This window comes from Manihot esculenta, chromosome 13 (genome assembly GCF_001659605.2).
Source record: "Manihot esculenta cultivar AM560-2 chromosome 13, M.esculenta_v8, whole genome shotgun sequence".
Classification (NCBI taxonomy): Eukaryota; Viridiplantae; Streptophyta; class Magnoliopsida; order Malpighiales; family Euphorbiaceae; genus Manihot; species Manihot esculenta.
Genome location: NC_035173.2, coordinates 4,196,344 through 4,223,640, shown reverse-complemented (window position 1 = coordinate 4,223,640; position 27,297 = coordinate 4,196,344). Strand labels below are relative to the sequence as shown.

The following is a 27,297-nucleotide window of genomic DNA, read 5'->3' as shown; positions in this document are numbered from 1 at the left end:
TGGCCAGGATCTCGTCAGATCTCCTGGAGCAAAAATGGCCAGGATCTCGTCAGATCTCCTGGAGCAAAAACGGCCGGCAGGATCTCCAAAATCTCCCCGGAGCAAAAATGACCAGGATCCCTGAAACACAGCCCGTATAAGGCTCGACAGGAAAGCAAGGAATTAAGAATTGACTTCACAATGATGAAGGTGAATTTCCGAACTCCTGAGCCCGTCACACAGATAGAGCAAAAGCTGTAGCGCAAAAGCCCAAGCAAACGATCCCACCCTCAGCTCGGATTAACTCACAGTAAACAAATTGTAATACCCGGCTAGACTCCGGTATCGAAATTCCTACCTCTAGAAGGGTAAAATCATGTTTTTATAAAATGTTTTAATGTATTTTATGATTTTAAATAAGAAAGGAAATGAGTTTTTTCATGGAAATAGCCTTGGAGGAAGACTCAGGTTCAGCCGCCGAACCTCAAGTTCGGCCGCCGAACATGCATGCACTTCGGGAGTGCTTTAGGCCCCTGAAGGCATAAGAGGAAAATGCAGGTTCGGCCGCCGAACTTCATGTTCGGCCGCCGAACATGGCATGCATGCGGAGGCACGTTAGGCCCCCGAAAGTGGCCTGGCCAGCCACCTATAAAGGGGTCCCCATGTCCGAACGGGTGAGCTTTTCTGTCCGTTTTCGGCCAGGGTGAGTTCTCCACCGTCCCTCATCGATTTTGAGCTTCTTCCTTCGAATCTTCATGATTTTCTTATGAGTTTTCACTTGGTTTGAAGATATTTGAGCAAAAGAGCAAGTTTTGAAGCTTGGAGACCAAAGAGTTGATTTCTCCCCATCTCCAAGCTAGGATCGTCTTTCCTCTCGATCTTCAAGAGGTAAGCTTAGATCCGACCTTCCTTGTATGTTTTAAACAAGTTTTATGAAGATCTATGGGGTAGAAATGCATGTTTAGGTTATTATTGAGTTTATGGGTTTATGTTATGCTTATGAGCAATGTGGGTTGTTTATGCATGTTTGATGTGTTGTAGTTGGGGTTTAGGATAGTTTGAGACCCCTATATGCTTGTTGGCTTGAGTTTGCTTGTTGTAGAATAGGTAAATGCATGTGTGAATGGATTGGGAGGTTTTTATGCATAAAGGAGGCTGAGTTCTGCCCTTTGGAAGAACTCAGGTTCGGCCGCCGAACCTGCCTGTGGAGGCCAGCCTTTGGCTGCCGAACTCTGCCCCCGAAAGTGGACTTTCGGCTCTGGAAGGGAGATTCGGCCGCCTAAGGTGCCGCCGAACATGCATGAGTTTCGTCTCTGGAGGGAACCTTCGGCTGCCGAAAGTGCCGCCGAAGGTGCATGACTTTCGGCTCTGGAGGGACTTTCGGCCGCCGAACCTGCCGCCGAAAGTGTCCTGATCAGCCTTCCTTTGCATGATTTATGTGATTGTTTTAAGGTGTTTTAGGGGGGTTTTTGGGGAGTATTTTAGAGTCATGTTCATGTATGTTAGGTCCCTCATTTAAGTCCACCTGTGTAGGTTTGGACCCGAAGAACCGAGGCTCCCAGCAGTGAGTTAGCTGCTTCAGAGTCTTGTCAGAGCTAGCCAAAGGTGAGTAGAATGACTCTTTACGTTTTTAAGCAAATAATGAAGGTTTTAGCATGATTCACGCATCATGAATGCCATGAGATTTATTAGGTTGTTGCATTAGAATTCACAAATATGTTGCATTGCATATTATGTTGTTGATGTGGATGAATGTTGAGTGATCCTCTAGCCCTCGTATGAAATGATATGGTATGATATGATGATGACACAGTATGGAAGTCCAGGAAGACCCATTCTACGTCCCTGGCACTATGTAAGAGAAAGTCCAGGAAGACCCATTCTACGTCCCTGGCACTCTTTCGGCCCAATAAACAGATTCTCTCTGGGCCTAGTCTTAACCTTGTCTTCCGGCCCAGCTCGGAACCAGAAAGGAATTCAGCCCGTTCGCCTTGTGGGACCATCTGCATGCGCGCCCGGGGAGAATCAGGGGCCGCTACGCATGGGGCAGCGATCTGATTTCCTCGTACGTCTATATCAACGTGACAGGGACAGGTGGCCCAATGACATGCATTCTGTTACACGTCACTAGCGGACAAAAGGAAACATATAAAAGGAGAAACTCTCGTCCGGGTCTAAGCTTTTTTCAGTTTTACAGAATCCTTGTAAAACCCTATTTTCTGGATCTCAGATCATCAAATTAAAATAATATTTAAATTTAAAAATAAAAATAAAAAAATATTTATTTATTCTCATGATTAAATTTCTAGTGTAATTTAATACAAACTTACTTTTAAATGAGAGTAGACTGCAATTAGTTTAATTCGATTCTAAAGTGTATTTAAGTAAATTTGAGAAGTTTTAGATTTTATTTTTTTAATTTTTATTTTTTTTAAAGAAAATAAAATGAGGGTAGACTTAATAATTATTATATAATTAATTAAAATATGTATAATAATACATATTTTAATATTTAATTTAATAATATTAAATTTTTATATAAATTAAACTAATAAAAAATTGAAATGAATGATTAATTTTTGTAAATTGTAAATGAAATTAAAATATTTTCATATGAGTTGGATTCTTAGTTGGCTTACCTTAATTGGCCCATATAAAATGAGCGAAAACTACACATTCTCCTTCCTTCCTTCTCTGGAAAGCAAGTCTCTCATGTAAAATGAGCTGTCTCTACTCTCTATAATATAAAATCCTTCACTTTCCCGGGAAAAATTCACTGTCTAATGGCTAGTAGGAGGCTGCTCCGTCACTTGTTCCTCCATAGGCAGCCCTTTTTTCTTCACCTAACGTCTCAACAGGTTCTTCTCTTACACTCAAATATGCAATAGGGAAACTTCATTTTCTTCTTCTTGTAATTATTATGGAAGTGATTTTGTTTCTTGGGTTTGGATTTGATGCACTAGGTTTCAAGCACGAGACTACGGTTTCCGTCGACAAATGGGTGCTCGGGTTATCGTCGATTTGGTGTATTCAATCAATTCTCCAAGCAAGTAAAAGGAGAGGCCAATAGGTATTGGTTGATCTTCCTTTTAAGCTTTGGCACTTTCTATAGATACATGCATGTGTGGATTGTTGTTCCTTATATTTTCAGTCTCAGGTGTTTGATTTTGGATTGAGGGTAATGGTGCATATGTGCGAATATATAGCTGAAAACTCCGTAGCTTCTGTAACAGTAATTTATGTTGATGAACTTTTCTCAAACAGGGTTGAAAGGAGGAGAAATTTCCATGTAGCTTAACTCAACTAGTTTGATATTAAGGCTTAGTTGTTATCATAACAGTAATGTATTTATTTTGTGCAAGCGCTAACTCTTTGTTCTCTGGATGTTTCCTCTACAAATCATGCTGGTAAAATTTTGCACATGCTTCCTAAGAAGATAGAAGCTGGTGCTCAATATCAAAATATCTCCGATTTTCATTGTTTGGGAACTTGGTAAGCATAGTTACTAAAGGCACGCCTCAGGCTTAAACCCAAGGATAAGTAATGACATAGAAGAAATGGCCTAGCTGTGCTAGTACGGGAAGTGTTTCCTGGGGGTTGCTTGTCAACCACTTTTCTCCTTGCTATGTTGCTATATGCATCCCCATATGTATACATATATAGGAAATAAGAACAAGCCTGCCTCTGGCTGATGGGAATAGCCTCTATATGTAATAGATTTGAATCCCTTTCTGTTGGTATCTCCAGATGGCAACACCACAGCAATTTTCTCTAACTGATTAATTTCTTTGCTAACCTCCTCCAGCTGTATATTTCTAGAATCTTTCCTTCTTTCTCTTTCTTTCAGCTCATGTCATTTTATTTGTTTTGGGCCTAATTTCTTAGCTTCAAGACTCCTTGCTATGTTGCTATCACACATGAGCTATTGTTATGGTAATAGCTAGAGTGAGGAAGTTTCCTCTAAGAACCCCAGTTCAATTTTCATGGATTTTTTAAAAAGTGTTTATTCTCCAATATTTACGCAGTTCTCGTTCTTCTTTTCAGTTTTCTCTCCTCTTTCTGCAACTCCAAACAAGTATCTATCTTAGGAATAATCTGATTACTATTTTGTTGGATGCAGAAATCAAGAATTTCAACAGTCAGTCAAGGAGCTTAAGGAGAAAGCAGAAGAACTGAAGGGGGTGAAAGATGTCCTGAAAGTTAGGTAATTTTACGTCATTATTATGTTCTGCCTTATGTAATTTTAGTTTTATTAGTTAATAGGCTGAGACATACTTTTGTATGTCAAAGGAGGGGCTGAGATGGTGAATGGTGAATGCAGAATTAAGAAGACAACTGAGCAGCTCTACAAGCATGTGGATGGTGTTTGGACAGAGGCTGAAGCTACAGCAAAAAAGGTGTTTTTCAGATTTATCTTCAGATATTATATTTGTTCATATTAGGCTTTGCTGTAGTTCATATTCAGATTATAATGTATACATAAGTGGATGCCTTACTTCTTGTCATGTTCAATATATTCTATATGATATCCTAAGTGGAACACGAGTTCAGAATAAAATGCTTAACAGACAAGTGCGTTTAACCCACATTTATGTTGCTTTGCATCATATGTAATGTACAAGATAGCACTTCAACAATTGCATGTGCTTTTGCTTGTGATCTTACTGTACTCTGGAAATAACATGTTTGCCAACAGTTATGGTCTGTAGCTAATTTAACTAAAATATTCTTTTTTCTGTTATTATCCCTTATTCCTTTGCACTAGCATATGCATGTGCCTCAAATTTCTTAGTCTTGGATGATGCTTTAGGTTAAAGTTCTATAATTTTATATGTATAGCCCTTTTATTGAGGAAAAATAATGAAAACCTACCATAAAAATCACAAAAAGGTGGTACCTTATAATTTGATGGTTGGAAAAAATTAAAAATATTTTTTAATTTTCTAAGTGGAGGAACGAGTTTAACTGATGAAGAAAAGAAGAGGAGGAACAGGTGAACTACCTGCTAGCCTATTTTCTCTTCTTTATTTCTTCTTCCTTTATTTCAACACTAGTAACTTTCTAGCCCTCTAAGCAGCAGCAACAACAACAACAACAATCATCATCAGGTCAGAGGCAATAACATTGGTTCAATCGGTAAATGCCTTACTGAGAACCAAGTCCTAGGACTCATAGCCATAGCCTCCCCACTACTGAACGAGCTTACCAAATACCAACCTCAATGGCTCATGCATCAGTTTAAATTTAAGGGTTACTTGAACTAGACCTGCCTTTTATTTTTTTTTAATTTTTTAAATTTTATTTCAAGTGGGACTCATTTATAATTAAACGTTACTTTAAATTAGATATTTAATACTTTGTTATCAGAATTTAATGGGATAGTGGAAATGTCTCATTTTGCTAACAACAAAAAATACCAAGTCCTTTCTCATAAAATCAACCATGGACCCTGACTTGAAAAAAGCGTGAAACCACAAAACACTTTTTTTTTTTTTTGTATTTTTCCTTATTTTAATTAAATGCTTAATGCCTCGTTATTGAATAAAGTTAATCTTAGACACTAACTTAAAAAATGCGCAAAAACTACAAGACACTTTTTTGTAACTTTCCCCTTTATTAATCATTTAGCATCCGAACTCCTGCTTAAAGCCTTTTATAATTTCCCCTTTATTAATCAATTGCCTATGGTGAATTTGAGAATTCTTTTTCTGTAGAAAGTTATCTTTACAAGCTATGTGTACTCTAATTTATACACAAGGAATCAAAGCTAATAAGGAAATTACAAGGTATAAAATCTCTACAGTTATGCCCTATAATTTAGCCTAAGAATATGGCATGAGATCAGCCCTTAATCTTTGCAATTATGTCCTAAGATCTCCTCATTAGTCAACAACCAATATCAATAATAATAAGCTCTACTAAAATACCTAAGTTACATGGGTATTTATAGACTAATAACTAGTCCTACTATTACTAGGATTTTTTAATCTCAAAATAAGATAATATGAAACCAATCTGACTAGAAACTAATACTATCTAGGAGGATATTAAACCTAAGAAAGTTTCTTCAAATATTCGTAAATTCCCTAATACTAGAGATATAAACGTCCTAATTATACTAGAAAATCTGAATTAAAAATATCAATTTCATTATTTAACAATTATGTAAAAATAATTTATAAATCTAGTATTTCTTGACTGTATTTCTTCTTCATGAGTTTAAAATAGCATATTCGTCACAGAAAATGATTTATCGGTTTTTTTTTGTTTGCAGGTTTCTGCCAATGTTAAAGATAATATTTCAGCTGCAAAAGAAGAGGTTTGCTCGCTGTTTTGTTCGAAAATTCTTTTTGAGAGCTTCTGCTTATTCCTTTGATAATTACCAGCATTAATCATTTTACACTCTGTTATTCAGGTCAGAGAAACTTTTAAAGTTGGAAGGGAAGAGTCTTCTGAGTCAGCTGGCACTTCAGACACAAATGGTACTGATGTAGAAGATGATAGGAAGGCCTCATCTGGTGAAGAGATGGACAAAAAGAGTGGGACTAGAGAAGATGAAGAAACACTCTTTGGAAAATTTAAGTCAAGCATACCTTCCTCAAAGGTATCTTTGGCCTTCCAGAGATTAAAGGTAGCAAAGGTCACTAACTTTGTGAAGAATGGGTATGATGTTTTGAAGGATGAGTTATACAGTAATCCTAATAGGAGAAAACACCTGGAATATACCCCCCCTCCTTCCTTCAAAGGTGAAATGAGCACAAGAACAGACATTATTGTTCTACCCGCAAAGCAGTCTCGATGGAGTAAAAAGTGGGAGACATTTAGAGAAAAGGTAAGTTTATATTGATTGATAATATGCCACTTGGTGTCATAACAAGAAATATAAAAAGAATAACTGTTTATTATAATTGTCTTGCTTTTTATGTTGAATGAATTTATTCTTCTAAACCAGATGCAAGGTCATCCTCTATTCAAGCGTTTTGCTGGCTTTAGTGAGCCTGTTGTAACAAAGAGTCAAGAGGTATCAATTATCATCCATTCTCTCTCTCTCTCTCTATATATATATGTATATGTATATAATTTTTTTTGTTTGGGGGGGAGGGGTGTGGTCGTTTGAGAGTTATAGTTTACCTTGCTCTTTAATAATGCATTATGTTCCTCTTGATATGTGTTTTAACTTTTCTTTTGGCTGGGATACACAGATTGCACAGGACATGCAGGAAAGATGGGAGACCAGTGATAATCCTATTGTTCACAAAATTCAGGAGTATGCCTCTCTCTGTCTGTCTCTCTCTCTCTCTCTCTCTCTCTCTCTCATATCACATGAATACCTAAAGAATAACATAGATAACATTTTCTTTTGTTGACAGTGTTAGTGATACTATCTTCCAAGAAACAGATGCCGCTGCTTCATTCAAGGAAATATGTCGTCGAGATCCGTAAGATCATGTGAGCTTTTTTTTTTCTTTGAAAGAATCCCTTCACCCATCTCTTTCTTTTCTTCATTTTCCTCTTTCCAAATGATTATTTGTATGCATCAGATCGTTCTCATTGATGGATTTTGTGGCTGAAATTCAGGAAGCTGTTAGACCTGTTCTTAATGCTTATATGAAGGTAAGTCTGGAGCTTATTTGTGAGCGCTGTGTTTTTCTTGCCCCCTTTCTAATGCTTTTTCATAATTATTGTTTTTACTGTGGAGACATCATTTTGAGTGGTGCACATTTGAGAGTCATCCTGATCTTGTATTTGTGTACACAAATGTTTTGTTTGTGCAGAGAGACCTAGAAAATTTGAAGAAGTACTGCTGCCCTGAAGTCATTGCTCGGTGTGAGGCAGAGCACAAGGCTTTTCAGAGCCATGGTATATCTTTTGATAACAAGGTAAGAACTTTGCCTTTGGTGTTTCCAAAGTACACAAATGTTTTGTTTGTGCAGAGAGACCTAGAAAATTTGAAGAAGTACTGCTGCCCTGAAGTCATTGCTCGGTGTGAGGCAGAGCACAAGGCTTTTCAGAGCCATGGTATATCTTTTGATAACAAGGTAAGAACTTTGCCTTTGGTGTTTCCAAAGTCCATTTATTTTGGCTAGTTTGTTCAGATATTTGCAATGCTTTAGCTATGTTATCACAATTGATGAAAGAAATATCTCCTTTTTTTAAACCTTTTGTATAAGCAGAAAACATCCTTGAGCACACAAGTGAAAATGTACTCAAGGATTTTACTTGATCTGGAAAATGTGAATACATCCATGGATAATTGCCTCTTTTTTCGCTCATTATTAAAACAAGCATATCATGTTCCTATTTATATTGACTTGGTTAATATAGTCTAGAATTTAAGATATATGGGTTGATGCTAACCTCTAGTTTATGTTTGTCTTGGTGCAGATTCTACATGTATCAGAAGTGGAAGTAAGAGAGACCAAAATGATGGGAACCTCCCCAATAATTATTGTAGCAGTATGCTGTTCTCTTTTCCTTTTCATTTTCTTTCCTTGTTACTTGGTTGAAGGCATCAAAAAACTTTGATAAGTGATTTCTTTGTATATTGGAAATAATTGCAGTTCCAAACACAGCAAGTCCACTGTGTATGTGATCGAAATGGTGCAGTAACAGAAGGGGGCAAGGTATAACCGCTTATACAGTCTTCTAAATACTTGGTAAACACTGCCAAATAATTTGCAAGTGTGGAATTGAGTAGGTTAAGCGCCTTTAAGCAAAGCCTGCATAAGCTGCCATCTTAGCTTTTGCTATATTGAAGCTAATCTGTGGACAAATCTTAAAAGATGAGGTCAACAAATGGTGGTGTTAAAAATTTCAGACGTGATTTTCCTAAATTGATAGGGCAACACGCTTGACATTTCAAGTGGTGCCTTGAAAATGCTATTGAGCAAGGCATTAGTGCTAAACTAGGCTTTAATTTACAAATCGGGAAGCATAAGCTAAATTAACTATAGCTGCGTACTTGCTCCTTTTATCATTTCCATATAGATTTTCAATATATTCTGAGAATTTTGGATCTTCTAGGATACAATCCACACTGTTTACTATGCATGGGCCATGCAGCAATTGGATCCAGAAGAACTTGGAGAAGGTGCTATCTACCCAATATGGAAGCTAAGAGAGATGCAGCAAGTTGGTCTCCAAGCCCTCATCTAGGCTTCATTTTCACAATTCTACTGAGATTATGTACGATTAGAAAACCCATTTTTTCTCCATCATTGTTGTTGTTCCTTTTGTAGTCTGCTGCTCTGATTTTGTCGCTCCAGGGACATCCTTAGTTTATTTTTCTTGTTAAATTTATCGAATAAAGAAATTGGGTACTTTGCCTGTTCCTATGCATTGATCAATTGATCAAACTGCTTAGAAATAGCTGCTGCCATTTAGAATGACAAATCCCTTTTTGTAAAATGGTAGCATATGGTTCATATTAATCAAAGTGTTGCGTTCGCCCTAATTCTTATACTGGGGATTCGTTATTTTGTATGCCATCAAAACAAAACAAGGCCACATTTTATTTTATTGATTGCAACAACCGAGAGGTTGGCACATAAACTCTACAACTCTATACTACACGCAGCGACGGATCCTTCTCGAAATTTACAAGAGGGATTTGTAAGTAGTGGCCCTGTTTACAGCAGCAGCAAAGAAGAAAACTCTATTAAGATCAGTCGATGGACCTCCTGGTGGGTGAAAACAGCATGGACTCTGGATCCCTACTCATTTTCACTTGTAAAGCTTCCTCAGGAGACATGTCGCTGTAGGAATTGGCGACGACGTCGAAGGGCATGGCCCTCATCACTGAAGTGTAACCAGCCATGGGGCTCTTCATTGGTTCCCCACTTGTTTTGAAAGCAACATACTCGAATCCATTGTTTCCTGCTCTTGCAACGCATGCATAAAATTGAGGGATCACAAACAAATCACCTTCTCTAACCATTTCATCCATTACTGTATTTCCAGTTTCATCCACTACTTGTATATGCACTTCGCCCTGAAGACCATACACCACCCTCTGGTCTGTCATCGACCAGTGTGGCGAGTGCATTGCGTTCTGCAACATTAATTGAAAGCATTCAAAAATATTAATCAATATAAGACTGTAGAAGAAATTCAATTTGGAGTGATATATAGAGTATTAATTACAGGCATTAAGTGGCCTCGCTCAGCGCTCATTTCCAGGAGTTGAAGGATAGGTAGCTTCTCTGCGGCGACGAGGTTGATTCTTCCAGCCTGCGTAGTATGAAGATCAGCTTCTCTTCTGAAGTCAGTGTTGTGTTTGATATGCATGGTGCACATGGTTTCTTCAATCCCATTCTCCTCCTCCATGTTCATGCCGTGCCTGTACTCTTCTCCTTCCTCATCAGAGGGACTAAGGATTCGCATTTGCGGGTCACACTTTACGATTGTTCCCCTCCCATTCACTTGCTGCACTTTCCTTGCAAGTTCCGTCGGAACGTTGAAGGACTCCGCCAACAGTTGCTCGTCCATCGCACTGAAAACATTCTGGAACGTGTCCTCAACACTGTGAGACCTTCGAGATCCTCTCTCCCGCCCTTGCCTGGATTGGCCCCCTGCCAGCATAAATCCCTTCAACCATGCATATCACAATTAGTAGCGGTAGTAAAATTAGCCTTGCAAGCCTTCAACAATAATAGCCATGCATACCCTCAAGTTTTGGTCGAGCTGGTTATTGTTGTTGTTAAGATCAACAACGTAGACGGCGACCAGATCCTCATTTCCATCATTGTAGCACCAATGAGCTGAGCCATGTGGTATGGCAATGACATCTCCGGTAACCACCCTATGTAATTTCTGGTGGCGGTCTTCTCTTCCTCCGGTTCCCATTCTACGTCCCGATGGAGATTGTTGCTCAGGGTGATATGTCTCTGGACATCCTGGAATGTTTACTCCTAGAATCCCTCTTCCTGTGCCATTTACAGCATTTCTCATGTTAGCTTTTTTCCCAAGAACATTGAACATACTTGACTCGGTGGTATAGCAGAGTCATTTCATTGGAGTTGAAACCAAATATGAACAAATTTCTCATTACCTTTCACAATATAAATCATAAGAGGAGCAGGGAAATACTGGGGTAATGAGAGGGAGTTGGGTTCGATAGTGTCCCTCATGGCGGCAACTCCAGCACACTGGAACTGGTCCTCCATCGGATCCCAAACCTCCGTCGTACCCCCCTCCGACTGAATCCTGTGAGAAGGTTGGGTTGTAGTGATCCTCCTGAGTTGGCATTGTCGTCCCTGGAACTGCTGGTTCTGGGCTTTCCGTCCAGCTGCAAAAGCAAGTAAAGAAACAAAAGATGCTAAAACGAGCTTAATGATAGCCATGAAGTCTAAAATAAAGGAAAATATCCAAGAGCGAATGTATATAATTAAGGTGGTAACTAGGCTGAGGACTTGAAGCTCATTTTATAATGGCGAGAGAATAATTGGAATGTAGTGGCTTGAGACTGGAAGAAATCTTTTGTGCATGAAGCCATGTCGTGATATTAACAAGGAGTCGCCACCTTACAGTTTGAGGTGGTGAAGGGAGGTAGTACGTGGTGATGAAAAGAAGCATAGTTGCTCGGTAGCAATGCTTAGCGCTTACCACTTGTCTCCCTTCCCAATTTTTTATACCAAAACTGAGGAACCAAAACTACATAATCTATACATGTTTCGAATGTTTTTAAGTTGCTAATTTTTCTAGTAATTAATGTGGTGTTTTAATTAATTAATTAATTAAAATAAACTGTATAAAATGGACATAAAGTGTACCCTTATAAATAATAAATAAAAAATAATATTTAATTATTAATATATTTATCTGCAATTTTGTAATATTAAAAAATAAAATTTTACGCGAAATAATTAATTTTAAATTTTATGATAAACTTAACAAAAATGATAATTTTTAAAATTTTTTTTTAAAAATGTAAAACTTTAAAAAATATGACGAGGAAAGCAGACTTATCACAAAATTTAAAATAAATATTTTAAGGGTTAATTTTATATTTTAATTTTTTTTGAATATTTTTATAATTTTTTATTTATAAATCTCTTTCAATTTTTAAAAAATTTTAATAAAATTTTTTAATTTTTAACTTTTTTTTATATTATCTTATTTAAATAATATTAATTAAAATTTTTGACGAAATCTAATAAATTATTTATTAAAATACAATCTTATTCTCAAAGGATCCTTAGATTAACTGAATTGTTCGGGTATAGACATATGATGAGATTTTAATTACTCATTAATTTGTGACAATTTAAATATTTTTCATTAACCATCAAAACCCTTCATAATAATTGATTATTGTCATTAAATCAATATTATTAGTGACAATATTAATTTCTCACTATATATAACATAACATGAAATTTATGAAGAAAGACGAGTCCATTAAGATTCCAAATGGATAATGCTTCATTACTGGTGCATAATTCAGTAGCCACTGATTAACAAGATAAATGAAAAGCAAGAAAACAAAGCAGATGAAAAATCAACGTGGAGATTAATTAGGTTAATCTCCTTAATTATTCAAGCACATCCATTTATGTCTAATTAATTTATTAATTACTCTTGAGCAGCGTAATTAGTAAATTAACTTGCCGAGCCATCAACACAAAGCCATTGACCAACAAAGAGCTTGTCGCAGTTGAGATTAGGGTTGATGGAGTCAAAGAAAGGAGTCGTCAAGTTGAACATCTGTGTTACAGAAAAGCATGTGTCTCCGGTTATCACTCCATACACCGAGTCGCAATCCGGTGTCGCTTCTTCTCCCGTAATTCCTACTATTCACATATTACACGTTAGTTTCGAATAAATCGTCAAAATATTCTTTCTAAAAATAAATATACACATAAAACTAAAGAAGAGGTTTTTCTTTTTCCCAAGAAAAGATTGAAGGAAATCTTACTGGCAAGCAATGATCGGGATTCAGCAATGGAGGCAATAAGGAGAAAAGAGAGCATCAAAGCTAAGTAGAAGAAGAAGGTGGTAGCCTTAGCCATATCTTCCTTAATTAATTTGGAGCAGCTCTCTTTCTGAAGATAAAGTTCAGTTAGCTTCTCTATTTATAGAGTAGAGGATTCAAAGAAAGAGACAAGAAACCATGATATTTTAATAATCAGAGTTAAACAAGAGGCCGGCTACACTATGAATATTTATTAATTAATTAAGCTGCAGATTTATATTAATTAAATAAATGATTAATAATTAATTAATCAACTTTAATTTGGTTTATTTAGTTTCATTCGGAATGTTCGATAATTAAATTAAACAATATCTTAGATCAGGCGGATTTAACTATAACAAAATCTAACGTGCTTTGAGCACGGTTTGTAAATCCTTCACAAAATTTTTCAATTTTTGAGAAATTTATTATTATCTATTTCATAAAAAAAACTCATTAATTAATTTTTCAATTCTCATAAATACATTAAAATATATATAAAATATATTTTAAAAATTTTATTAGTTCTAACGATTAAATATTTTATTATTTAATTTTATAATTTAAAAAAAAATTCATTAATTAGTTATATTTTAATTTTTTTTTAATTGAAAAATTTTGAGAGTAAAACCTAAATCTTTTAAATTCACTCGGATGAACTTATCAACAGCTACGAGTTAAGTCTGTGAGTAAGGTTAAGTCTTTGATTAAAGTTAATTAGTAGGGGTGAGCACTATTTAATTCAAATTGAAAAAATTGATCGAACCGAATTAATTTTAAAATTCGGCTTGATTTTTTATTTAAGTCGATTCGGTTTGATTTTTAATTTTAAAAATTTTGATTATTTTGATTCGATTCAATTTTGATCAGAAAAAAATTAAAAAAATCGAACCGAATTGATTAGTGATAATAATATATTATTTTTAATAATATCGAGAAATTAAATTATATTAAAATTAAAATATTTTAATTAAATTTTAAAAATTAAAAATAAAGTGTAAAAAATAAAAAATTTATTAAAAATCAAAACCGATCAAACTGACCAGAATTGAACCGAATCAGGTTGGTTCGGTTCAATTTAGTTTCTGACCAAAATCAATTCGTTTCGATTTTTATAAATACTAAAATTTCAGTTTTTAGTTTATTTAATTTGGTTCGATTTTGAACCGAACCGAACCGACCGAATGACACTATCTGTGCGTGCTTATATTTTAATTTATTTAATAACAATTTGAGTTTATTAATTAATTTGATCCGAATATGCCTAATCCAAAGCAGTATATACAATCTGTTTCAATTAACTTTGAAATTATCTGAGCCGAATAACACAAAAATATAAGAATTTGATTGAAAATTAACCCAACAATCTAAATGACTCAACTTGAAAATGACCCATTTGAGTTTATTCAATCAATTTTAATTTTAATGTAAAAATTAAATTAATCAAAAATAAATTTTCTAATCATCTAAAAACAATTTGCAACTTATAAATTTATCTAAAATCCTTTTTTTTAAGAAAATTGTATTCTTCAAAAGAAACATCTTATTTTTTTTTATTTAGTTGTAATATTAAATAATAAATATCATTAATAAGATTAATGTATAAGAAATTCAATGCTATAAATAATATTCTCAAAATTCAGAAAAAGTATTTCCTGTTCATGAAAAAGAGAAATTCATTATCCTTACAAATAATTTAGTTTTTTCTTGTTTGGAATATATATTTCATTCATTAATTTATTTTAGCACTCAAAACATGAAAATATTAAAAAAAAAACCTATTAGCATTAAAAATTCATACATTTATATATCTTGATGATTTAATCTAATTATAAAATCTTGACATAATAATTTAAATTTTTTAAATTAATTGTAATTTTATCCAAATTTCAATTTCAATTTCAATTTCATAAGACAATATTCAGTTTTTTTTATTTTATTCTCTACTCCTGCCACCACTGTGTTATTTGTATTCAATTCAATTATTTTTTTTAATCGATTGATTTCAATTTTTATGATTTTAATAATAAATTTGATTTAATATAAATTTATTTTTAGAAAAATTAACCAATAGTTAACTAAGTAACCAAAGGTTTACATTCACTAAAATATCTCTAATTTTAATATGAATATTTTCTTTTAAAAATAAAAGTTTAATTTTGTATCATGTAAAAACTATATATTAAGAATAAAAAATGCAATTTTCATTGACATATATGATCATACACATCACTTAAATTGATGTTTAAAATTAAATAATATTAAAATTAATTTAAAAATCTAGAATAATATGTCAAAAATAAAAAAAATTGAATTAAAATACTAAAACATGTAAATATTTTGTCTTTTTAATGCTATTATATCTTTTAAAAAAGATATTTTTTTATGGGATTTGTATTTATGTTCTAACATTTCTGAGACAAGTAGCTAAGTAGTCGTAGAATCTGTAATCTTTTACGTGGTGAACACTTTGTACGCAACCGCGTGGAATCTTTGAAGCCAGATTCATTTTTATCACAGAACCACCCACTAGGTACTATTTTTCCACAATTAATTCTCAAATAAAAAATTTTTCAAAAATTCCTTTTATTTAAAATAAAAGGATTTAATGGTTTCATCTTAAAAGTTTTCATTTAATTATATAATAATCAATTTAAATTCTTTATTTATTTTTGATCCGAATATTTGTAATAAAGCGGAAATAGATGAACAAGAGAAAGGCATCGCATCCTTGGATCCCATCATTTTCTTTTGCTCGCAAAAGGTTTTCTCGTTTCAGACACAAAAGACTTTTCATCCCAAAAGGTTATAATTTATGAAATTTAACTGTGGATTAGATCATAGATACCAAAATACAGATAGGTATGTCTTTATAGAAAAAAAATTAGATGGGTTTCTTGAATTTACGCTGTTTCTCTTATATGCCCTTTGAAACTGATGGCGTAAGAACTAAGCCAGTTCTTAAATTAGCAGCCACTGGCGACTGCCATAGCCAATCTTCTAGGTATATTTTATAGCACCACAAATCTAGCGTAAAGACTAAGCCAGGTACCTACAGAATACGAATCCATCTGACATATTTCAAAAAAATAAATAAATAAATAAATTCGTAGTGCTTCAACGAATATATTATGGGTTGCTTCTCTCATATTATAAACAACCATTTTAACCTTCGCCCCCTATCGCCACCAAATCTCTAATGTCTTGCCTAAACCTCAGCCTTGGGCTTCCACCTGCCAAGAAAGCATGGCGGAGCATCACCTCCAAGCTGCTTCGTAAACCCGACAAGTCCAGGGCTCTCAAGAAGCCTAAATATCAATACAAGAAATCTTTCTTTGAGCAGCGTGGTCAGAGCAGTTCAAGAAGGTTTTTTTTCCGTCCCTCCAAGTATTCTCTTACTTTCAAACGACGTAGAAGCCGCTTGTTCCCCCACAAAAAAACTGCGCCTGTATATGTTGACAAGCTCTTTAAAGAGCCTGTTGCTGATGAGTTGGTGGAGCAGTGTATGCCTAGTGCTAAGACTATGAAGTTGTTGGACAACCACCAGGCTGTGATAGTGTCAACAGAGGCAGAAGCAAGCAGGGAGGATGGAAAAGGAGGTGAAAGAGCCATTGCAGCTGCAGATGATATGTGGGAGTCGTTGGGATTTGCATCTCCTCAAATGCGAGGAATAGATGAAAGAGCTGAGCAATTCATTGCTAGTTTCCGGTCAGAGATGGAGGTTCAGGAGATGATAGCTGGAGGTTTATTTATAGATGGTCCTGGCGAATAGTAGCTGTAGCAGATCTAGCTAGAGATAATTAGAGGGAGGAGATTAATTATAAAGTCTTAAGATGAATTTGAAGTGTTTGAAGCACTGATTGCTGATGTTGTGATGGTTTCTTCTGTAAATACTTCCTTCCAAATAATAGATTAGTTTGTGCTTGCTTTTGCGTACTTAAGGTATAATTAAGCATCTATGTTCTCCGGAAGTAATTAAAAGAAGAAATTTCCTTTCAAATGGGAAACAGATGCTGGAAGAGTTTTTTGATAACTGTCTTGTGTGCATTCTTCCACTATTGGCAATGGGGGGCTTAAAGGTCCGTTTTGGACAAGACAGTTACAAATTTTCTTTACAGAAATTAACCTAAACATACCCAAAAACCTCCACTCTAGGAAGAATTATTCAATACAAACTGTAAATACTCTTACTCCTTAACAGTTAATAGTTGTAGGCTTCATTTATATTCATTAGATTGCATTGAATAATTAATTAAATATTGTCGTATCCTGATGCACATGCAATAATACTTTATGGACTTGCGAGTCGGACGCATTGGAGCAATGTTCCCAGGAGGGGCTTGAACTGTTGAAGATCTTAACCTCCTTTCTACGTAATGTACAACATATACACCCTCCATTTAGTAAATGTCTTCTAAAAATTTTGTACAAAAGTTTAAAAAATAATTAAATAACCTTATTTAAAAAAAAAAAAAAACGAATAACTGATTAAAATATCCTCAACTTAAATTAAAGTATAAAAATGTGACTAGAAAAATAAACACGTTAGCGTAATGATAAACAAGGATAAAATTGAAAAAAAATATATTTATTTTATTAAAATACAGCAAATAAAATGGCACAAAATTTTCTAAAACACCAGTTGGAATGGAAAGGGGAGAGAACATTTTTTACAATAACAAGTCAGCGATCACTGCACAGAAGCATTCATTTCACTTCTTAAACAAACAGCCCACAAAGAAAGATAGTCGAAAGATTGCCACGGAGAAAGCAGTACAACGAACAATAGCATAGCTAGTTGCACTTGACGAAGCCGAAGTAGAAAAACAGTCCTTGAAGATTATAGATATGTATATATATTTCTCTGAAGCTAGTGTAGGAAATTCTTCATTGGGTCATCATGATGTATTTTTTTCATCCTATACGCCTCCATTTCTTCGGGAGTAACCTGAAATTGTAAAAGAAATATCAGTGAGTAACCTGTAAAAATGCAAAAACCATAATGTAGATTTAATAACGGAGGCAAATATAGTACCTCGTCATTCCATGTAACGTTATACTTGCGCTTCCTTTCATCTTTTTCCTCTTTCTTTCTGTCATTCTCCTGTACAATGCAACAAAAATAAAGTTGAAGCACAAATTTTATCACTACTCATACTCAAGACCCAAGCAAAGGTCTAATTTTAAAATCTCTCTTTGAAAAGAAAATTTGTACATCATGCAATTTAAGGGCCTAATGGATCTAAACGCCACTCCTAGTAGACCACTCATTAAATAAAAAAAATAAAAAGGAAGAAAGAAAGAAAGAAAGAAAGAGAGCAGAAGACCAGAAAAAAGATTGAATCACATAGTAAGTTAGTAACCTTTCTAAGTGCTTCAGAAAGCAACTTCTCATCCAAGACCAGATCATCTGGAACTTCAGTTCCCCAAGTAGCAAGCCTTTTCTCCTCCACTGGTGCTGGCAACTCTGGTCCAGGCATAATAAGCACAAGTTTAATCACATGGATAACAAATAGAAAAGGATAAATTTTTTTAACAAAAAGGGGAAAAAAAGGGTCAAAAGCTTCTTTTCACATCAAAATAGCAACCCAAAAATATAGTTTATTATTTGCAAAAATAACTAGTAAATAAGGAGAGAATTAATCAATACACAAACCTTCAGTGGTCTCTTTGCGAGCAATATTAGCCTTCATGAGATCAGTTGCAGCCTCAGCAGCCTTAATTCCGGCTGCACCTGTGCAATAGCTGTTCCGAATTGTCTGCTTGCAACACTTGTAGCCCCATAGATGATCCTTCCACCATGAACCCCACACACTTGTATGATTGTTAATGTAAACATCTTCTTCATACTTGCTTTTAGGAAGCACATTCTCCTGTAAATAGTACGACAGATAGCAATTAACAAACGGGTAGGAAGTCGAAAAAGATCATATATTATATTTCTGTTTACATGTTTAAACATCTTATCATCTTTGTGCACTAAATCATAGTTACTTGGGAATGCTGTAAATCTTGGATCATATGGTATTGGGTACAGGTATAACACTTGGCTAAACAAAAGGTACACAAATGGATAGACTTAATTGGTACGCTAATTTACCAATCCAAAATGTGGTACATAAATCATATCAATTTGGTTTATGGCACGTTATTTCCATTAATATAATCCCAAGTTCAAATACACAAAATAAAATAGTAATTAATTTTTTATAATCTAATAATTCGCAAGATCTCTATTGACAAAAATGAAGTCTCAAGGGGTCCCCCTCTCCTCCCTGATTTTGTCCCAAACATCCCAGGAACTAGGATGGATGAACAGGATCACAGAACTAAGGGGTAATCCCGCATTTTCTGCCTTCATTTTCTCTAATTTTTGGTGACCTGAGTCATGCCCCCTAGTGAATTGGACACAAACATCTCGTGCATTGGGACAGACAAACCAGCATGTGGAACCCAGGGGTCCAAATCTTGTAATTATGTACTAAATCATAAGACTAACATGTCTTTAGACATCTAGATGAAGCCAAATATAACCAAAGACTAGATCAATTTAAAAACACTGTACTTTCAAGAATCTTATATCAAGATGATATATTTTTTTGCAAGTACATTTTGTTGTCTCATGGCACCTTTTTTTCTATAACTGTGCTGTCAAATTGAAAAAAATGGATACAGTTTTGAAAACAATTATCAAGACAAATGTTACCTGCCCCTTTATTATTCGTCCAGCACGATCATATTCAACTTGTCTTTCACTTTGTCCCAGCAAGAGCTCTCTTGGGAGTTCTTCTTCATTGGCAGCATTGCCATACTTCTCCATGATTGTGTCCTTTGTTTGAGTCTTCAGTTTCTCCTTTATGACCTTATAATTCTTGTATAACAACTCTGCTTGGGATGGAGCTGCTTGCATGTGAATGTCTTGCCCCTTGTCAAATGCCTCCCAAGCATGAATGTTCAGCTGCTTGAACTCCAAAGCTTGACCACTATTTCTGTATTGATTATCTCCCTGAAAAACATTAAGAACAAAGTATCATCAACGTGAGATGCAAAATGAAATTTAAGTACTAAGGATACTTGCTGACTATTTTTAACAGAACTTACCCCATAAAACTTCTCATTTGGATCTGCATCTGGAAGAGGATCTTCACGCATTGACCGGGTTTTGGGGTCATAATGCGCAGAGTTAACATCAAGATTTAAAAGATATTTTGCTGTATCCTCCCGAATACGCAAATTCCTGCAGAAGTGTTACAGTTAAATTTTAGGACATCCAAAATGCCAAAGGATTATACAGCAAGTACAGGAACCAGACACATGAAGAGCAATCTGAAGCCTGAATAATTACATGTTTCAAGAAATCATAGCAAATCTTTTGACAAAAGAATATAAATTGTTCCAACCTGACAGTTCCTGTGCTCCCACCACCAGTTGTTCGTACACGCTTCTCTACCTTAGCAAAATCCATTTGTTTGCTCTCATCGACCTTGGCTTCATCCACCCTCAAATCATCTTCATAGTTGTCTTCATCACTAGCCCCAGCCTCATCAATTTGGTTACTGTTTTTCTCCTCCAATTTCTTAAGTTGTTGTTCCTTTAGATGCTTACTCCGAGCTGCATCTCGTGCTTCATACCTCTCAACAACACGGGCATAATTGGACGTGTCATACCCATTCCACCTATCACGCTTGCCATCATAATCAAGCTCAAACGACTCTATTTTTTCATCAGGAGCAATGTGTTTGTTTGTCCACTTTGCACCCAGTTTCCGAGGTCTTTCCATGCATGACTTTACATCATGGGTCATGGCTCCACAGCTGTAGCAAACATGCAAGGATAAACTATCATCTTCCATTAACAAAATGTTAACATGCATAGCTAAAGAATGAGAGTAAAACCACAATAATCATTCTTGTCAACAAAGGATAATATGGTTTAAACATTATTTAATCCTCAAGACAGCAAGAGATAGAGAGGGAGAACTCACTTCTCACATGCACCCTTCCTGTATTTTTCCGCTTGATAAACTTTTGCACCTCTGTCATACCATGACTTTGAATAATTTGGGTCCGATTTCCACTTCCTTTGATGTCTCAAGCTCTAAACAGAAAATGAAGAGAAATTGACAAGTCAAGCTTCAGCCTTAATAAGGTATACGGAAGCTTGTGAGGGTCCTAACACCAGGAAAAAAAAGGGACTAGCAACTTACAGGTTTCTGAGAATTATCAAGATACCAAGGAGCAGAAGACATATACTGAGGAATATGAGGATTAATCTCCTTTCCATCCTCATCAACCTCAGCAGGTGCAAGTCCTGCTTTACGTGCTTCTTCCAATTCAATTTGCTTTCTGTGATCCTCCCTTGACTTAAACGCAACTGCAAGGCAACAATAAAGACAGAGACTAGTTAGCTTTCCACAGCTTGTCAACTCTAAACAGATAACACACATCTTCCTAGCATAATACAAAAACAAAGTCACATTGAGCATGCTCTATATCCGTAGATTAATCAATTAGTTTCCCTATAGGTAACATCATGTTATAATTTATTTAACCGCCCGCCCCCCCCAAAAAAAAAAAAAAAAGTGTCCAGAATACATGATGCATCAGGTCTCTTCCCGATTTCTATTTCTTTTTATTTGAGAACTAGGAACAGTATTTCGCATAAGAGCAGCAAACAGATTGAAGAATATTTGGGGAAAAAAGTTCCCTGAATCATTTAAAAAGAATAGACGCATTATCCAATCAAAACATAGCCAATTTAGTCTCCACAACGAGAACTAAATCCGTCCAGAACCAATTATTTTCAATTTTTCAATCACCAAATCAATAAAGAAAACCCAAACAATAATTAAATCGTTAGACCTACACAGCTAGCATTAACCAATAAATTGCATATAATCACCTGATAGCAAGAAAATAACCACAACATCCCGCTTACATTGAACAAAAAGCTGAATTGAACTACAAAATTGGAGAAGCAATCAAAAAACTTACCTGATGAGGTTGCCATGTTGGATTCTGTAGATGTGATGCAGGCAAGCTCTACGATTTCAGTGAATAAACTGAATTTGGTTACAGGCAGCAGAAACGGAACCCCAAACCCTAGACTGTGTATAGAGGAAATCCCCTGGAGGCTTAAAAAGGGACTGGAGAATGAACTGAGAATCAGCTTAAATACGTTTCCATTCTTATCCTTTGCCGCTTTGCAAAATAGAAGACCAAAGGCGGTTGAGCTTCTTCTTCGCGCTAAACGATGACGTTTTATTCGTTCAGGTGATTCGAGTTTGGGTAAACTTCATGGCCCTACCCGGTATGAGCCCACTGGATCTGATCTTACGCCTTTGTCCTCGTTGTGACTTTTTTCCTGGGAATATTACTAATTTTCTTATTTAACATTAAAATTTTATTTTTTATTACGAAAATTTATTTATTATTTAAAACGATTTACACAATATCACATTTTTAGAATTTTTTATGTAATAAAATTAATAATAATAATGGTAAAATTTTATAACATACAAATAAAAATTTTCATGTCAATGTTATTAATATCTTTCAATTCTAGTTATCACAGTTCACATATATTTATAACTAATTACTAAATAATATAGTTTAGTCCATAAATAATATATACGAAAATTAAATTCTAGTTAATTAAATAAACTTATTGTTCATTTTAATTGATATTATTTAATATAATTATTAAATACGATGTAATATTAATAAATTTATGCCACTACATTTCATGTGGCACTAATTATAACATTAATTATAATTGATAATATTACCTCAATACAATTTAAAAAAAAATAATTGTAGAAAATAAGGAAATATAGGTCTCCAAAATAAATAAATAAATTAGTGCAAGATGATCTTTTATAATATTTTTCATTTCTACTGATTTTGAAGTTCAAAGTCAGAACTTAATCATTTTTTGTTCAATCTCATCAAGGGATCATGATCATTGTACATATTCTAATTTTTTTCTATTTCATATATATTTATATTTTGTTGAGAATAATAATAATCTATTCTTTTTCACCGACAATGCTGAATTAATAGTAAAAAACAGGACAATTTTTCATCAAGTTGAATAATTTTCTAATAGTATAAGTTGTCTTCTTTTCTGAACTCACAACAAATTGGACAGATCTAATTCATTACACTTAATATGCCATCTGATTTTTTTTTTTTTTAATATCCAACCAAATTATTTAAATTTCTGATAATTCTGGTGATTTCCCAGCTCTTGTGAAAAGATTGTACCAGAATTCCATGCTATCATGCATACTTGAATTACAGGCATACTGTGCTGCAGGTTCCATGGCATTTTCTAGTGTAGAAAACGGAATATGAAATTGTACAGCCTCTGCGGTGGCCGGAAAATCACTTGCCGAGGTTGACTGATCACTTGACAATACTTCTGACCAGAAATTCTCATCCATTTCTGGAAAATCATCCCATAACTCCAACTTCATGGAAGACATGTTATTATTGGCATAGTCACCTGTGATCACAGAAGATATTTCACTGGAGGAACACTGTTGTGGAGAAATTGGCCTATATTCTAATCCATCAGAGGACTCAGATCCTGTATGATTTGATAAATTGACCAACTTAGCATCAGGTTCTGTTTTCAATTGTTTATCAACTCTAGACATATCAATTGAACGTCTTTTGATTTTTGGGTCGCCAGGATTTTGCTTCAGTAGTCTCTTCTTCAAGTGGGTATGCCATACATTTTTTATTTCATTGTCTGTTCGTCCTGGTAATCGAGCTGCAATTGCTGACCATCTGCCAAAATTCAAGTTTAAAAACATCATGTCAGGGATTTATGCACTAATGTTGATGTTCATCTTTCTTAATTTCAAGTATATTTCCACATTAATTTTGAATAGGAGCAATGTGTTATATTCTTTGATTTCGTTTTTAAAATGAGTTAAATCTAACTTATTATTCAAATGATTTTAACATATTAAATTTATAAATATTTTACGCTCTAAGCATTTAATTTGAATATATTCTATAAAAGAAATTAAAATTTCTTTCAATTTAGAAATTTATATATTATTTTAAAATAAGATAATGTGTCCATTATAAAATCTTAAATACTCTTTTTTCTAAAATTAAAAATTAGCTTTTAAATAAATTAGATCTATTATCTAGAGAGCTATTCACAAGATCACTTATTTAGTACTAGAAATTGAGAGATTTTAAATTGAGACAAGGATATGGGTTTTGTAAACTAGCACATTCATTTTCACTATCATCGAGAAATAAGAGTGATTATGCTCATTATGCAAAGTACAATAGCTTAATGGGTTAGTGGAATTTGGCAGGCATCTTGTTCTGTTATTTCTATTGTTTCAGATTCAAAACTTACCTACTTCCTAGCATTTCATGCAATTGGATGATGGTATCCTCTTCTTCTCTGGTGAAATTTCCTCGTTTAATGTCCGGCCTTAAATAATTAATCCACCGGAGCCTGCAACTCTTTCCACACCTCAATAAACCTGAATCATGGAAATAAAAGATTTTGAACCAGAACATTCTTTTTCGCTTCTTGTTCTTAGAACTTGTAACAGCCATTGATTTGCTTCAAAAAGAGAGACAGAGATATATGAAAATACCAGCTTGTTTGGGAAGTGCCCTCCAATTGCTATGGCCATATTGTTGGATGTAACTGATGAGTATCTGATCTTCTTCAGGAGTCCAAGGACCTTTCTTGAGTCCCGTCTTCTCACAGCAAGGAGCTCTCACCATTTTTATCACCAATAAACAAACCAAGTGCGCTTAATTTATATGGGTTTGGATTGGAGAGATCTCTCTGATAAGAAATGGAATTAAATCTCAGTGCAGTGTGAGAATGAGAGAAGGAGAGGGATGTGTATACATATATATATATCCATTAAAAAAGTGAGATGCGTGTGTGATGATTGATAGAAGTCCAAAATGAAAGGGATATCCAAACACCAGGCGTCGCTTCTGGGAAATCTCTCACTATGTTCTCTTGCTTTCCTCTCACTTTCTCTCTTCTTTGTGGCTCGTGACTGCCCGGATGGTCAAACAAAACGTGGGAATATATATATTAAATATATCATTCTTTTAAATTAAAAAACATATATACTTTAAATGATGAATCAATATTCCATTTAAACCTAAATAATTAATTGAATCAAATCTATTAAAAATTTTAATTTATTTTATATTTTTTCGATTCAGTTTATTTTATATTCTTTTCTAATTAAAAATAAAATATTTCTCTTTTATATAATAAATTATAAAATAATTAAAAATTTTATATTAAATTGGAAAAGAATATAAGGATTTAAATTTTTAATACTATTAAACTTTAGTTAAAATGTTTATACACATTTTATAACACGTGTATATATATATATATATATTATTAAAATGATATAACGTTTTAAATTATTTTAAAATTTTTAAAGATCAAGATCATACTTGAATGATCTAATGATTGCAATGTGAGAAGATTTTATCATTTTGAATCGCGATCTATTTTTCACTCATCGACTTGATAATCTGTGGTTGCCTCACTCCGCCATTAATCACGAGGTTTAGAGGAAATGCAAAAGAGATTAAAGCGACGAGGAAAAAATCAAAGAAGCAAGGAATGGGTAGAAACCCTACTGCACTCTGATAACAGGTGAGGAATTGTAAGAAAATACAGCTTTATCGTTTCTTGCAAATTGAATAAAAGGTTCAGATGTATTTTTTTATTATTCTTTAAAAAACAATAAATCTATATATTAGAATTTGAAAAAATAAATGAGTATAATGAAATAAAATTGTTTCGTCAAAATAATTTATAAATTTCAAAATTAAAAGCTCAATTTTACTTTTTTTATAAAATTTAAAAAATATTAAATAAACAGATTTAATTTAAATTAAGTTTATAGTTGATTTGATCGGTTTATATATTTTTTGAAACTCCTTTCTATGTATTTTTTTTAATTTTTCTCATAATTTTGAATTTTAATTGAATTGGCTGATTTAATTAGAAAACTCAAAAATCTGGTCGACTTCCTTCTAAACTTTTAATGTGGGATTTCACAAAGGTGGTCATCCAGAATTGATGTATGAAAAAAAATGAAAAAGACGAGAAAATCATATAAAAAAGATGAATTAATTTCATAAATAAATAAATTAAATATTCAAAATATTTTATTTTTATATATATATGAATAAATTAATTTCTATTTTTTTTATTACGTATGAATAAATTATCAAATTTTCAATGTATATATATCGTAGGGATGGCTCAAAATAAAGCAATTCAATTGTGAAAAGCAAGTCAAAGAAAGAGGCTAGTGGTGCCTTAATAGTGACAGCCATCAGTAAGACAAAAGTGTCGCTTTCGGACATTAGCCACTAGATATTAATTCATCAAATTATTTATATAACTTTGTCAATTTATAAAAATTTAAAAAATATTATACAGTTAATAATATATAATTAATATAAGAATGCAAATATATATTCATCAGATAGTTAAAAAATAAAATTGTAATGATTAATATTTAACTAGTAATTTAAGGTTGCATTTACTGACCATCTACAAATCTAAATCCAACTGTCTTTTGTCATTTGAAATATTAATTCAGCCGACATTGGACACTGTTGGCGTAAATTAATAAATAATTTTGAGATTAATCTCAACCAAAATTCAATCTTAATTTTACTTATTTAATTACTTTTTAGATCAAATTGAATCTGGGTTTGTTTATAAACTCGTAAATGAACTCAGTTTTAGGTTATGAGCCAACTTATTTATATTTTAATACATTAATTTCATTATATATGCAATTGTAACCTATCGTAATATAAATAAATTATAAATAATGATATAGTTACATAATAAAAAATATAATTTATAGGTAATATTACTGTTAATTTCATTATAATTATTAATGAGAAAAATATAAAAAAAAAGAATAGGATAATTATGTCTAATTAATTAAAATATTTTTATAATTTTAAAATTATTTTAAAATATTTTTATATTTGATTCCATTAATAAAAAATATCTTTTATTAAATTAAATCTATTTTTTCTGTTAATTAAAATACAAAAAATTCTTTTACTCTGTCCAATTCTTGTTTTCTCCGTTCTTTTTTTTTTATTATTTTTGGAAATCTTAAATCTCTGTAAATTAAATAAAATTTTTTTTAAATATCTGACGGATAAAAATATTTTAATATAATTTTAAAACTATAAAAATATTTTTATCAGTATACTAGGATGGTAATTATTCTTAAAAAATATAATATTATTTTATTAATTTTATATTTATAAATATATTTTAAAATTTATGATTTAATTTTATATTAAAATAATATTGTG

At 33.3% G+C, this 27,297-nt stretch overlaps 5 protein-coding genes across 8 annotated transcripts; 2 read left to right on the top strand and 3 right to left on the bottom strand.

The window, feature by feature from the left end:
- The first annotated feature begins 2,656 nt into the window (after nt 1–2,656).
- LOC110629634 (mitochondrial import inner membrane translocase subunit TIM44-2) lies at nt 2,657–9,312 on the top strand. 4 transcript variants are annotated; one of them, XM_021776700.2, is made up of 14 exons: nt 2,657–2,837; nt 2,943–3,049; nt 4,100–4,183; nt 4,301–4,376; nt 6,254–6,298; nt 6,395–6,811; nt 6,932–7,000; nt 7,182–7,246; nt 7,350–7,418; nt 7,521–7,593; nt 7,755–7,859; nt 8,365–8,436; nt 8,541–8,603; nt 9,004–9,312. In XM_021776700.2, exons 1-14 carry the CDS (start codon nt 2,763–2,765, stop codon nt 9,133–9,135), a joined length of 1,452 nt encoding a protein of 483 aa, XP_021632392.1. In that variant the 5' UTR covers nt 2,657–2,762; the 3' UTR covers nt 9,136–9,312. The 4 variants fall into 4 exon arrangements, with proteins under 4 accessions (XP_021632392.1, XP_043805900.1, XP_043805901.1 ...); XM_043949965.1 differs by having other exon boundaries at nt 7,755–8,018; XM_043949966.1 differs by lacking the exon at nt 2,657–2,837 and having other exon boundaries at nt 2,991–3,049; nt 4,270–4,376; nt 7,755–8,018.
- A 248-nt stretch (nt 9,313–9,560) lies between these two features.
- LOC110630087 (11S globulin seed storage protein 2) lies at nt 9,561–10,941 on the bottom strand. The gene is made up of 3 exons (XM_021777404.2): nt 10,645–10,941; nt 10,123–10,566; nt 9,561–10,030 (listed from the first exon to the last, which is right to left on the bottom strand). The coding sequence occupies exons 1-3, from the start codon at nt 10,927–10,929 to the stop codon at nt 9,644–9,646; spliced, it is 1,116 nt and encodes a 371-aa protein (XP_021633096.2). The 5' UTR covers nt 10,930–10,941; the 3' UTR covers nt 9,561–9,643.
- A 5,069-nt stretch (nt 10,942–16,010) lies between these two features.
- LOC110629635 lies at nt 16,011–16,867 on the top strand. Its single transcript, XM_021776703.2, has one exon. The coding sequence runs from the start codon at nt 16,131–16,133 to the stop codon at nt 16,701–16,703; it is 573 nt and encodes a 190-aa protein (XP_021632395.1). The 5' UTR covers nt 16,011–16,130; the 3' UTR covers nt 16,704–16,867.
- Nucleotides 16,868–17,503: 636 nt separating this feature from the next.
- On the bottom strand, nt 17,504–22,091 carry LOC110629633 (pre-mRNA-splicing factor SLU7-A). The gene is made up of 10 exons (XM_021776699.2): nt 21,925–22,091; nt 21,138–21,304; nt 20,916–21,028; nt 20,332–20,745; nt 20,033–20,168; nt 19,638–19,937; nt 18,588–18,804; nt 18,295–18,398; nt 17,967–18,035; nt 17,504–17,879 (listed from the first exon to the last, which is right to left on the bottom strand). The coding sequence occupies exons 1-10, from the start codon at nt 21,938–21,940 to the stop codon at nt 17,802–17,804; spliced, it is 1,614 nt and encodes a 537-aa protein (XP_021632391.1). The 5' UTR covers nt 21,941–22,091; the 3' UTR covers nt 17,504–17,801.
- Nucleotides 22,092–23,007: 916 nt separating this feature from the next.
- On the bottom strand, nt 23,008–24,872 carry LOC110629654 (transcription factor MYB14). Its single transcript, XM_021776728.2, has 3 exons — nt 24,561–24,872; nt 24,314–24,443; nt 23,008–23,724 (listed from the first exon to the last, which is right to left on the bottom strand). The coding sequence occupies exons 1-3, from the start codon at nt 24,691–24,693 to the stop codon at nt 23,145–23,147; spliced, it is 843 nt and encodes a 280-aa protein (XP_021632420.1). The 5' UTR covers nt 24,694–24,872; the 3' UTR covers nt 23,008–23,144.
- Between the last annotated feature and the right edge of the window lie 2,425 nt (nt 24,873–27,297).